General features: G+C 42.2%; 1 protein-coding gene across 1 annotated transcript in view; it reads right to left on the bottom strand.

Moving 5' to 3' along the window:
* Positions 1 to 13628, bottom strand: part of TMC7 (transmembrane channel like 7) — a 73552-nt gene that overhangs the window by 34739 nt on the left and 25185 nt on the right. Inside the window, exons 3-6 of the mRNA XM_030212639.1 lie at positions 13195 to 13337; positions 9210 to 9377; positions 7832 to 7914; positions 4996 to 5141 (exon numbers count right to left, since the gene is read on the bottom strand). Coding sequence (XP_030068499.1) covers positions 4996 to 5141; positions 7832 to 7914; positions 9210 to 9377; positions 13195 to 13337 — 540 coding nt within the window. The remainder of the gene's footprint in view (positions 1 to 4995; positions 5142 to 7831; positions 7915 to 9209; positions 9378 to 13194; positions 13338 to 13628) is intronic.

The following is a 13628-nucleotide window of genomic DNA, read 5'->3' as shown; positions in this document are numbered from 1 at the left end:
GTAATCCAAGCATCTCTGCTTTCTGGTGCCACCTTCACTTCCCTGGCCCAAAAGGGCTTTTCAGTTCTACCTTGGTTATAATATTTGCTGGTTTAGACTGCAATCAAGACAAAAGAATGCAGTGCTTGCAAATGTAAAGTACTGAAGCTTTATTTTAAAGGGAAAAAAAAAGAAAGCATTCAGTTTTTAACTGCATACAGAAGCCTTTTCCAAATCCAAGCTCAAGTTACACTCAAGTATACAAATTATTTCCCTGCCCAAAAGGGCTCACAATCTAAGCTGTGACTTGTGACAATGTTATCCTTTGCCAGCCCATTCCTATGGAACAAACTTCCTGGAAATATTCAGATATCATCCATTTCAGAATTTAAGAAAAGGTTGAAAGCATCTGTTTATTCAGGTTTATGGAATAAAAGGCCCTGGATTGTTTTGCGTGTTGTTGGCCATATCAGAATTTGAAAAATGGGTGAAAATGCTCTTCTTTATATTTTTAGGTTTACACTTGACGTATGGACTGTAATATGTTATTATTTTGTCTGTTTGTTATATTTAGCTTTATGTATTTTACAATTATGTGTGTTTTATTGTTCCCCACCCTAGTTAATAGGTGGGTTAATAAAAGTAAAATAAATAAGTTGTACCTTTGTCAGTGGAGGATGAAGTAACTTGCCCAAGCACAAAAAAGTATCAGTAGGAGAAGCACAATTTGACCTCCGTCTTCCCTGGTTCACGACCTACTTCTCTAACCGCTCAGCTACTCTATTCCAGAAATAATTTAGCGGAGCATTTTCAATATGACGTCCAAAACTCCAGTGCCAAACACCAGTTATTTTCAAACCAGACAAACATCTTTTTAGCTCCTAAATCTATTTAAGCTGTTTTTGTGCCCAGTGCATCTTTTAAGAGCCATTTTCACACCAAAAATTGTCCAAGGGGGAAAAACGCACAAAAACAAGCCACTGGGATGTCTTGGAGCCAGCAGTCTTACTAGACTGCTACACAGTCATCCCAGCAAAGCACTGGGCTAGCCTAGGGGGGACTGCAGTGAATTTCGCAATAAAAGGTTCCAGGTACACTGCACCCTTTCCCACTCCCCCTTCCTTCTTCCCCCTTTTCCCTGCTCCTCTCCCCTCTTCTTCCCTGCCTCACTCTCTTTCCTCTCCTTACAACCTACCTTAGTCTAACTATGTTTTATTGTTATACTAGTAAAAGAGGCCCGTTTCTGGACCAAATGAAACGGGCGCTAGCAAGGTTTTCCTCCCCAACAACCCCCCCCCCTTCTCCCTCCCTCCCTACGTACCTACCGACCCCTTGGTCGTTCAGACGCCATTGCTCCACAAACCGTACGCCATTGCTCCGCCCTCGGTGTGTGACGCCATTGCTCTGCCCTCGACGTGATCACGTTTGACGCGAGGGCGGGGCCCGGTGATTTGGCAATTTCGGTGGCTTCACCACCACGAACCCTTCGAACCTGTCTTGAAGGAAGCGACGTCAGTGGCTTGGCTTCACTGACGTCAGTGTCTTCAGAACATTGAGGGTGAGTTTTATTATATAGGATATTACTTTAAATCATTGTTAACGTCATGATTTTGTTAACTTCATGATTTTGTGATTTGTTACTATGTAAGCCGCATAGAGCTTGCGATGAGCGGGAATTGTGCAGGATACAAATGTAATAAATAAATAAATTATAAACCCCTTTATGTTGTTTGGTGAGCTCTCTAGGAATAGCAAAAAATGTACTGTACACCACAACAGCCCTTATGCCTGCATGTGTCATCTATATGTGGATTCAGTAGGCATTTGTGGTTTCGGGGGGGCTCACACTTTCTACTACATGGACCAGTTAGAGTGGGATAAGGGCCCAGGTCCCCCTCTCTACAGTCCACTGTACCGACCACTAGGCTAATCCAGGGATCTGCTTGCTACTCTAAGAGAAATGGCCATTATATCTGCAGCTGTCAGAGCCTGGTATGCACTATCACTTTCGCCTCTTAGGGGAGGGGATGAGAGAGGGTCAGTGACTACTGGGGGATTAAGTGGGGGGGAAATCACACCTTAGATCCCCAGTAGTCATCTGGTCAGTTTGGTCACCTTTTTGGCACTTAGTCGTTATTGAAACAGGGCTACCCCAAAACATCCTATTTTTTGCCCTGGACATTTTTCTGCTGAAAAACGTCCAGATCGTAAGCCCGCCCTAGTCCCGCACAAAATATGCCTCCAACACTCCCCTTGACATTTAGACAAACTGAATAGAAAAAAATGTCTTTAAAATGCATTTTGAAAATAGCAATTTGGATGTTTTTGCAAGAAAAACACCCATCTGCCACTTTCTGCCATTATTTATGGACATTTTTCTGGTTTGAAAATGAGCCCCTTAGTGTGTCTCAGCATGGTGGCAACTAGGCCGTATTGCAATAAAGGATCAAAAATAATACAGAAGTAAAAATTGGAAGACTTGAGATATTACATTGCATTCCAAGTGTTCCTCTTCTACAGCATAAAAATTAAGGTGCAACATGTAACGTGTATGCATAAAATTATGTTTGCGATCAACTCTTACTGGTACACTATATAGAGTCTCGCCAGCCCAATACATCTAGATTCCAACTAGCCGTAGACAGTGGCGTTCTGTGGTTCACTGCCACCCGGGGCGGATCGCTGCTGCGCACACACACCCCCAGTCCCCACCTGTCTACCAGCTCCATCCAGGGCCTTTTAAAAATGTTTGCCAAAAATGGACATGCCCATTTTGGGTCTGAGACCTAGCGGTAAAGTCTCATGCAATAACCGGGCGGTAATGACCTGAGGGGAGATTTGTTGAGTGGAGTTGAACGGGTAGATGTGAAGCGTCTGTTTACGCTTTCCAAAAATATTAGGACTAGGGGGCATGCGATGAAGCTACAATGTAGTAAATTTTAAACGAATCGGAGAAAACTTTTCTTCACTCAACTTGTAATTAAGCTCTGGAATTCGTTGCCAGAGAATGTGGTAAAGGCGGTTAGCTTAGCGGAGTTTAAAAAAAGGTTTGGACGGCTTCCTAAAGGAAAAGCCCATAGACCGTTATTAAATGGACTTAGGGAAAATCCACTATTTCTGGGATAAGCAGTATAAAATGTTTTGTACTTTTTTGGGATCTTGCCAGGTATTTGTGACCTGGATTGGCCACTGTTGGAAACAGGATGCTGGGCTTGATGGATCTTTGGTCTTTCCCAGTATAGCAATACTTATGACCTACGCATGTCAAATGCCACTTGGTGCACATCTGCAAATAAAAATTATTTTTTGGACGACCGCCAAAAATTAAATTACCACAAGAACCACACGGTAGCCGGGCAGTAACTCCATTTTGGTGCACGTTGGGCACGCATAGATGCTTACGTGGCTTAGTAAAAGGGCCCATTAATGACTGTTGCCTGCATATCCCTGTTTCTCATGCTCAACTTAACTCTACCTGTTCCTATGCTTTTATTTTTATTTATTTTTCTTTTGTACATGAGTATTTATTAAATTTGAAATGTAATAAACAAAGAAGATCAACAAGCCCCTCTTGTGGAGTGCTCTTCCAACTCCGTTCCGATTTGAGCCATGCATTATCAAATTCAGAGCTGCCTTAAAAACCCATTTGTTTACTACTGCTTTTGGCTGTCACATAGGTTTGGGATGGGCGCTGAGATCATCAGGATTACTCCTACCTGCATTTTTTTTCCTATCTTTCATACAGAACTGCAATTATCTTTAATTCCCTTTACTTCGCTTTCCTTTCATCTGAATAACTTGGAGGCGTATTTTCAAAGCACTTAGCCTTACAAAGTTCCATAGGTTACTATGGAACTTTGTAAGGCTAAGTGCTTTGAAAATGAGCCCCATAGTAACATAGTAAATGACGGCAGAAAAAGACCTGCATGGTCCATCCAGTCTGCCCAACAAGATAAACTCATATGTGCTACTTTTTGTGTATACCTTACCTTGATTTGTACCTGTCCTTTTCAGGGCACAGACCTTGTAATTCTGCCCAGCACTATCCCCGCCTCCCAACCACCAGCCCCGCCTCCCACCACCGGCTCTGGCACAGACCGTATAAGTCTGCCTAGCACTATCCCCGCCTCACGCCACCAGCTCTGCCACCCAATCTCGGCTAAGCTCCTTAGGATCCATTCCTTCTAAGGAGCTTAGCCGAGATTGGGTGGCAGAATTTCTTCTCTCTCCATTTTGATTTGAAATTTGTAAACCACCTTGCTATTTAGAAAAGAATAAATTAACTATAGTCCTCTGACATTCACAGTAAACAAAAACACAGAAAAGATTATTATTATTACATTTGTACCCCGCGCTTTCCCACATAATGCAGGCTCAATGCGGCTTACATAGTAATTTGAAAAACAAAGTTAATAGAATTTTAATAAAACAGTAGTAAAACAATGTAAAGGATAATGATGCCTGTTTTGATATATTATACGAGGATTTTAAGAAAAGCAGTGAACAGTACGAAAGAGATTTGAGATTAATCAAATTTGAAAAGTTTAGAAGGGATGATAAGGATTACAAAAACAAAAATATATATCCATGGCATAGAAATAGTAATCAAAGAAAGCAGAGCAATTACAAGAAGGTAAATAAGACAACTAGAGTACAATACCCCACTGTTGCACATAACACTCAAAATGATTATGTTCGAAACAAGGGTATAGAAAAAGTTGATAATAGAAGAACAGATAATAGATAATAGAAGAAAAGATCAAAGTACCTGTTGTTCATAGCTAGCATCAAGTGCAACTATTTTGTTTTCTCTTGGCAAAAATGCTACAATGGATATTTCACAAGGACTTGCGCCCAACAAAGAACAACAAAGGTATTTTAGGAGATGTGGAAAGGGAAGTTAATGGAAACCTTGGAGGTCTTCACCATGTGCACAAACCTGCACTGCAGTTCAACGATGTCTACCTATGCAAGCAACAAGTAAAAACGTCAAACTACAAAAGGATCAGACCTTACCTTTTCACGATCCATAGAAGACTCAACAGAAGGTAAGCAAGAGTGACCAACAAATATGCAAGAGGTATATTATAGTTATGATCTTTGAAGTTTATTGCTTCTACTTTGTAATATCCATAAAATAAATAGGTCCATTCAAGAAAGCCCTGTAAGATAATATACACAGAAACATTGTCAACTATCAAACGCGTGTACCTCTTAATGTACTCTATCCAACCCAGAGGTGGAAAAAGAACTACAAAATAAACCAATGTTTTGAAACAGAGCTGTACGAACAGCATATTTTACTATTCAGCCGAATACGAATAACGGGCATCGAGCTTTAACATAACGAATAATAAAAAAGAAGCAATGTGAAATCAGAGATCGAGTGTTTATTCCAGTAGAACCCCGGATTATTCGTACTCAAATTTAAATCACTAGTCAGCTGAATACGAATAATGTATTCGGGTCAGTATTCAGGGTCTAATTGAATACAAATATTTGGTACAGACTTGTTTGAAAGACTGCTTGATAGTTTGATGGGAGGGAAATGAACAGTCTGAAGAAAAAGCATGCAGATTTGAGGAGTGATGCTAAAATATAAATAAGTTGTCAATGACTGTGGTGTAATCCCAAATCCTCTTTTTGTATGAAATTTCTAGTCTTGATTACTATGTAGTATCTTAGAAATATATATGCAACTACCCGCAATAAGGATATCGTTATAGCATTTGTTGTATGGACCAGGGGTGTAGCTACTATGGGGCTACGGGGGCCTGGGCCCCTGTAGATTTGGCCCTGGACCCCCCTCCCGCCGTCCCTCTCAACCCCCCCGTCGCCATCTGCTACCTTTACTGGCGGGGGACCCCACCCCCCCGCCAGCCAAAGTCTTCTTCTTTTGTTTTGTTTCTGAGTCTGACGTCCTGCATGTACAATGTGCAGGATGTCAGACTCAGAAACAGAACGAAGGAAGAAGAGGACCTCAGCTGGCGGGGTTTGGGGTCCCCCGCCAGCAAAGGTAGGTGACAGCGGGCGGGGGGGGGGGGGGGGTTCAGAGGGTCGTCGGCAGGGTAGGGGGGTCAAAGTTGTTGTTGGTGGCGGTGCTGGCGGAGGTGGGGGGGTGTCGGCAATGGCGCTGGGGGGAGGGCTAAAATGTGCCCCCTCACCTCGGGCTCTGGACCCCCCTCCCGCCGAAGTCTGGCTACGCCCCTGGTATGGACTCCAAAGATAACTTACAAAGGGGCCCTGTTACAGAGCAGCGGTAAGCACAACGCAGGCTCAACGCTCGCTCATCCCACCCTGAGCACGCACCATTTCCGTGGGATAAAGAAAACTCCCGGAAATGGCTTGCGCGGTGGTAATCCAGTAGCAATCGGTTACCGCCGGGTTAGCGCGGGAACCCTTAATACCACCTCAATGGGTAGTGTTAATGGCTCCCCCCACTGCATGGCCACGCAGTAAGTGTTCTCTTACCACACAGCCATGTGTGTCTGGGGGGCTTTTTACTCGCTGCAGTAAAAAGGGCCCTGGTGTGTGGGAAAAACAGCCCCTGCCGCTAGCACAGGGCCCTTTTTCCCCGCAGCTTAGTAAAAGGTCCTTGAAGTGTTTAGAAACATGAACAATATTATGCCCATTACTACCAATCACAATTAGGTGAACTGAGGCACAGAAAAATATACTTTATCCAGGATCACAATGAATACAAGCATGAAACTTACATTCTAAGGTTAATGCTTTCACCTCGGCTAACTTTCAGGGTAAAAGTTTTATTCTGAACTACCTACGTCCTAATTCAGTGGAGGAGTAGCCTAGTGGTTAGTGCAGTGGACTTTGATCCTGGGGAACTGAGTTCGATTCCCACTGCGGCTCCTTGTGACTTTGAGCAAGTCACTTAACCCGCTATTGCCCCTGGTACAAAATAAGTACCTGAATATATGTAAACCGCTTTTAATATAGTAGCAAAAACCTCAGAAAGGCGGTATATCAAGTCCCATTTCCCTTTCCCTATTTGAGATTCTACATGGAATGTTGCTACTATTGGAGATTCTAGATGGAATGTTGCAACTCTTTGAGATTCTGTTGCTACTATTTGAGATTCTACATGGAATGTTAATGTTGCTATTCCACTAGCAACATTCCATGTAGAAGCCTGCCCTTGCAGATCAGCAGCGCGGCCGCGCAGGCTTCTGTTTCTGTGAGTCTGACATCCTGTACTCACAGAAACAGACTCACAGAAACAGAAGCCTGTGCAGCCGCATTGGTGATCTGCAAGGGCAGGCTTCTACATAGAATGTTGCTAGTGGAGGAGTAGCCTAGTGGTTAGTGCAGTGGACTTTGATCCTGGGGAACTGAGTTCGATTCCCACTGCAGCTCCTTGTGACTCTGGGCAAGTCACTTAACCCTCCATTGCCCCTGGTACAAAATAAGTACCTGAATATATGTAAACTGCTTTGAATGTAGTTGCAAAAACCTCAGAAAGGCGGTATATCAAGTCCCATTTCCCCTTCTTCAGAGAATTAGCTGGAGGAAGAAGAGAATGTCATACTACCACCAGGAAGGGTTTTTTTGACTACATACTACCTTAAAATGATCTTCCTTCAAAAGGGTGAATAGCCCCACATGTGTACAAATGCACCTGTTTTCATAACAGCTCAAGCCTTGGTCTATTTTCCAGATGGAAATTATTTTATTAATGGAACTAAAATGTAGAATTTTAGCATATTAAGCTTCAGAAACAATTTTAAAAGAAAATGTATTTTTATATTTCCATTAATTTTCTAAACTCTCACATATGAGGCCAAAGACTATTTTTTAAATGAACTTCAATACTTGAAAAATTCATCTACATACTTACAGTGCCTGAGAGAAGATCAATGATGTAATTATGGAAATATCCAAGTCCCTGTACAGCAACTTTGTACTTCGTGCACACAGGATCTTAAAAAAAAAATCCATCATATATAGTCAAAACATTAGAGTTATCTATGTAGCTGCAAGAGAGAAATTTTCATGCTATTGATTTTTTTTCAAACAGGGTGGAATGGGGAAAGAAGTGGGTCTGCCAAGCTTCCAGCATAAAATGAAATCTGCCCCAACTCAAATCACTGCAATTCAAAGACTGTAGAGGTGTCCCAGTCCCTTACTAGCTGCCTTAAGGATTTTTCCCGATTATGCCCCACTCTTTACAGCAGGGCTATTCAATGTTGGTCCTCAAGAGCTACAACCCAATCAGGTTGTCAGGATTCTTTGGAGCTGAGTCCCGCTGTGGGAATCTGCAATCCGGAGGTAACTGTGAAGTTTGAATACATCTTTGAGATCTGTCTTGTCTCCTGAAGATGCCAAATCTGGGCGAAACATGTGAACATGTCGAGACCAGACCTAGATATGATCAAGGCAAGATAAGACTCTGGATCGCAGAGTGTGAGCCAAGTGCATCTTTCTGGATATGCAGTTGGGACACTTTAAAACAGCAGAACAAGGGAGTACAACTGGCTACTGAATGAAGACAACATTGGGGACCCTGTTTACTAAGCCATGGTAGCATTTTTAGCGCATGCTAACCGTGTAGATGCCCATAATATTCCTATGAGCATCTACACAGTTAGCACGTGCTAAAAATGCTAGCACACCTTAATAAACAGGGCCCTTGGTATTTGAAAGAGTTGGTACATGAAAGACTGACTTCTAACAAGTGGAGGATTTGATTGTTTGAACTCTAATTATATATTAGATCAACGGTTTTGGAGAGTTTGTATTATATGATATATATTGTGATTATTCGCAAGATTGGTTATGATTACGTTTGATTTTAGCCAATGAATATGCAATAAATCTATTTGCATACAACGAAGGCACTGCATGCAAATACATCTCACACATATTCATTGGGAAAATCCTGAAAGTCCGAATAGGTTACAGACCTTTGAGGACAGACATTGAATACCCCTGCTTTACAGTCACAGTCTTTAGTAGGGCCACAAAATATTCCTGTCAGGGACCCAGTATGTAAGCCCTTCAAATACCACTGGTAGGTGCTGCTATTGTGCAATGGCTGGGTTCCATTTATCAGGGTTTTATGTCCCTGCTAGTCTAAAGAGCACTGTAAGTCTGTCTCAAGACACAACACTAAAAACTGCAAATCAATTCTATTAAAACATTTTTAAATATAGAACTTGTTTACAACATTAAAAATAGGTAAATATCAATTTACAATTTATTTAAATTAGGTTTACCTATATCAGATGTAAAGGAGTCAACATGAGAGCTGTTGAAAACATTATATCTGGAAATGGCAATAGGTAGCGTAACAAAACCAAACATCAGAACAAACATTACAAAGTTGAGTAAAACTAGGAAACGCAGAAACAAGAAATAGGACTGGACTCCACTGCCAAACTTGCCTGCCAAAAAAAGGAAAGAAAATGATTAAGAAAATCACTGCAAACATGTGCTTAAATTATTTGAGGATTACGTTTTTGAAGCAAAGGGCATTTTTAACCATGCTGCACAGAGGCAACAGGATTCTAAACCAATTAAATTATTTTATAAAAAATGACATTTTTACAGCGTTTCCCCCACGCGCAGGAAAATAAAAATTATTTTCTGGTGCGCGTAAAAAACAAAATTACCGCCCAAGCCATGTGGTAGCCAGGCAGTAACTCCAAATTGACACACAGAGGGTGCACATACGTGCCTACGCAACTTAGTAAACGAGCCCCTTAACCCTCCTTTGCCCCTGGTAACCTAAAAAAAACCCAAAACAAAAATTAAAAACTCTTACATTGTAAGCCCTCTAGGGTCAGAGAAAATACCTGCGAATAATGTATTATGTCAAAGCAATACCAGAATAACAAAAATAATATGAAGAGTTTCTTTTAACATATCTTTTTGTCTAAATATTAACTTCAGATTCATGCAATAGAAGTGCTAATAAAAGCAGCACAATTTAAATCACTGTCTTTTGCAAAAAGCCTGAAAACTTTCCTGTTTGAGAGTTTTCTACCCACTGATGTCTTTTAGATTGTAAGCTCCTTGAGCAGGGACCGTCCTTCCATGTTAAATTGTACAGCGCTGCGTAACCCTAGTAGCGCTTTAGAAATGTTAAGTAGTAGTAGTAGTGATGGAGTGTATTAAGATTGTAACTGGCCATCAATGGTTTATTATTTAGTTCTTATTTGCGCTACTCTGCTCTTACTTGATAATTTGGTTATGGTATTGTAAACCTTTATTGTTTTCTATATTGTAAGCCACATTGATCTCCAGTACGTTTAGGATAATGTGAGGTATAAACGTCAAAATAAAATACATTATAGCAGTAGTAAGCAGATAGAAAAATATTGTGCATGCAAAGTGATTAATATGTTAGGATTAGCCTTTTTTTAAAAAATTTCTCTCTCTCTGAGACTACTTCTTGTGGACTACAGGATTTTGCACAAAGACACAATAAAATTTTGCAATAGCTAAACATGAGAACCTGACATGTTCTTCAGCAAAAATAAGTAAGTAGCCCTATGAAAGCATATATCAGTAAGAAAATGTCAGTGAATGTCCAAGTAAGAACTGGGACGTCTTGCTCATAACATTCAAAAAAAGAAAATGATGTCCATCTCTCAACCATTTTCAAAAAGAAAAAAACATTAGGATTTCCTGTTCAAAAATATGCGAGAAGCATGTTTTTGCACACAAAACAACCAAAATAAACAGCCAGTTTCCAAATTGAAACATCCAAAATATGAATGCCAAAAAAGCAAGCACAAAGGTCTGTCTCATATCATTTGTACAAAAATGGCCATGCAGATGTCCCTGCAGAGGAGAGGGGCAGCCTAGTGGTCAGTGCAGTGGACTTTAAACAATGGGACCCAAGAACAAATCCCACCTTAATTCCAAGAACAGATAAAACACCTATTTTGCCTAAAGGTTCACCATTACACGATTATAAATTCAGGTACAGTAGGTATTTCTATGTTCCAGGAGGGCTCGCATTTTTGTACAGAAATACGAGAGTTAAACTGGGAGCTAGACCTCGGTCCCACTGTTCAAAGAAACTGACTTGTAGGTTACTCCTTATGCTGGCATGCTGCTCTATTAGGAATGGTCATAATACCTGAACCTGTCAGAGTCTGGTATCCACTGACTCTTTCACTTCTTAGGGGTGGGGGGGGGGGGCTCTCCGTAACCACAAGCAGATTAAGGAGGGGTCATTCCTTCAGTCCCTTCAGTGGTCAGCTGCTCAATCAAGGCAACCTTTTTGTATCCTGGACCAGTGACATTCCTAAGCTGGCTGACACCTGGGGCGGATCGCCGATGCACCCCCCCCCCCCGGGTGCAGCGCGGCCCCCCCTGGTAAAATTACACCCCCCCCCCCCGGGTGCAGCGCGACCCCCCCCTGGCAAAATTACACTCCCCCCCCCGGGTGCAGCGTGACCCCCCCCCCCGGGTGCATTTTTACCTGCTGGGGGGGGGTGCCATGAGCCTGTTGGCAGAGTCTGCTCGTTCCCCTCCCTGCTGCTCCCTCTGCCCCGGAACAGGAAGTAACCTGTTCCACGCAGAGGGAGCAGCAGGGAGGGAACGAGCGGACTCGGCCAAAAGGCGCGCGGCACCCCCCCCCCCCCCCCAGCAGCGTGCACCCGGGGCGGACCGCCCCCACCTTGGTATGCCATTGTCCGATTAAAACTTTCTTTTTTTTTTGCCATGGATGTTTTTTCTTCACGTTCCATTATTGCTGAAAGACATCCTAATTTTGGGCCTCCCCTAGACCTGCCCAAAGCCCATCTCCAACATGCCCCCTTGCTATTTGATGAACTACAGTGTAAAATGCCAAAATTCTGCCTTTCGAAAATCATGATTTGGCCGTTTTCGGCAGATGGGACTTTTTCTTGGCCAATCTGAGATATCAATCTGCTTCGAAAATGAGCACCAGGGTATCCCTAAAGTGAATTTATCAGGTTTTTACACACCGTTCAATTATTTTGCATATTTTGGTTCTCCAGGACTCAATTTATTTATTATTTATTTATTGCATTTGTATCCCACATTTTCCCACCTCTTTGCAGGCTCAATGTGGCTTACAATAAATCATGGATAGTAGAAATGTGAGGAGAGTAGACATTTGGTGTTACAAAAGGAATTGGGTTGCATGGTAATGTAATACATAATAGTAGGAAAAAAAGAAAAAAAAACAGAAGGCAATAATTTACATTCAGGGTATATGTGGGAAATTCAGATGACTTGGTCTTTGTGATAGGTCTTGTCGAAGAGATGGGTCTTTAGCATTTGGGAACCATTGCAACAAATTGTGAAATTTGGGGGTTCTTTTACTAAGGTGCGCTGAAAAATGGCCTGCGGTAGTGTAGGAGCATGTTTTGGGTGCGTGCAGATCCATTTTTCAGCGCATCTGCAAGACTCCCTTCCCTCCAATCCCAAATGCTATTAAAGACTCCTCTACTGATGGACACTCTCCCCTTCTCCTCGCTAAGAAGAAACAGCAAGACCCCCCCACTTGCTGGATTCCCTTCCCTCATCCCAACCTCCAAAATAGAAAGCCCCTCCCTCGCGCATTTTTCCAGGGGACACAAGATGAGGCTAGAATATGGTAGATTTAAAACAAATAGAAGAAAGTTTTTCTTTACACAGAGTGTAGACAGTCTCTGGAACTCGTTGCCGGAGAATGTAGTGACAGCAGCTGGCCTTACGAAATTTAAAGGGGGTTTGGACAGATTCCTGAGGGAAAAGTCCATTGAACATTATTTTTAATTTTTTTTTTTTTTTGGGGGGGGGGGGGGGGTTGCCGGGATGCTGGGTTTGATGGACCCTTGGCCTTTTCCCAGTATGGTGGTGCTTATGTACTTACGTACCAGGGAAATGGGTTGGTAAGCCTGCAACCATGGGAGAGAGGTGTCTTGCTGTGCTTCCAGGGTGGGGGAGGGAGTGGGCATCGAAGGGGATAGATCTACTTATATGGATTCCAGCCAATATTCAGCTGAGACCCACATAAGCATCTTAAGCAGGTCCTAACTGAATATCAGCCGGGACCTGCGAAAGCTCCATCAGCTAGCACTGAATAATTAGTCCTGGATATTCAATGCCAATGGCCACACACAGCCCATCATTAGGAATCTGGGGGCTAATTCTGTCTGCGGTGGTCAGCGTTAAAAAAATTCAACACTGACTGCTGCAGGCTGAATATTGGCCTACTTATTTTCTTTTAGCTTTTTGTACCCTCTATGCTGCGGACATCTTTTCTCCAAAGCTTCATGGTATACAACAGCTCCTTAGTGTCATCTGTCAGTTTTTTCCATGACTTCCAGTACTCTTTCCATTGATCCCATCCTGTTTGTTTTGCCTGGGCATTCTGAATGTCCCTAATTTCAAAGAAAAAAAGTTAACTCCATTAAATCAAGCATTTGAAAATAGCTCAAACGAAACAAATATGCATAGGAACAATCACAAATGGATGCAAAAATATTTTTAAGGCATAGAAGATTGTGCACGCCCCAAATGAGAAGAATTACCATTCGGGTTTCTAGTTCAGTCAAAACCTGATCCAAATAGACCAAAGCACCCCAGGATTCCTGTCCTTTCCACTTTATTTCCTATCCTACATAGTTCATAGTTAATATGGATTAAGTCAAGGTGTGTTAGAAAGGTCTATT

This window comes from Microcaecilia unicolor, chromosome 8, assembly GCF_901765095.1.
Source record: "Microcaecilia unicolor chromosome 8, aMicUni1.1, whole genome shotgun sequence".
Lineage (NCBI taxonomy): Eukaryota > Metazoa > Chordata > Amphibia > Gymnophiona > Siphonopidae > Microcaecilia > Microcaecilia unicolor.
Note: the sequence above shows the minus strand (reverse complement) of the source record. Positions and strands in the feature narration are given on the sequence as shown.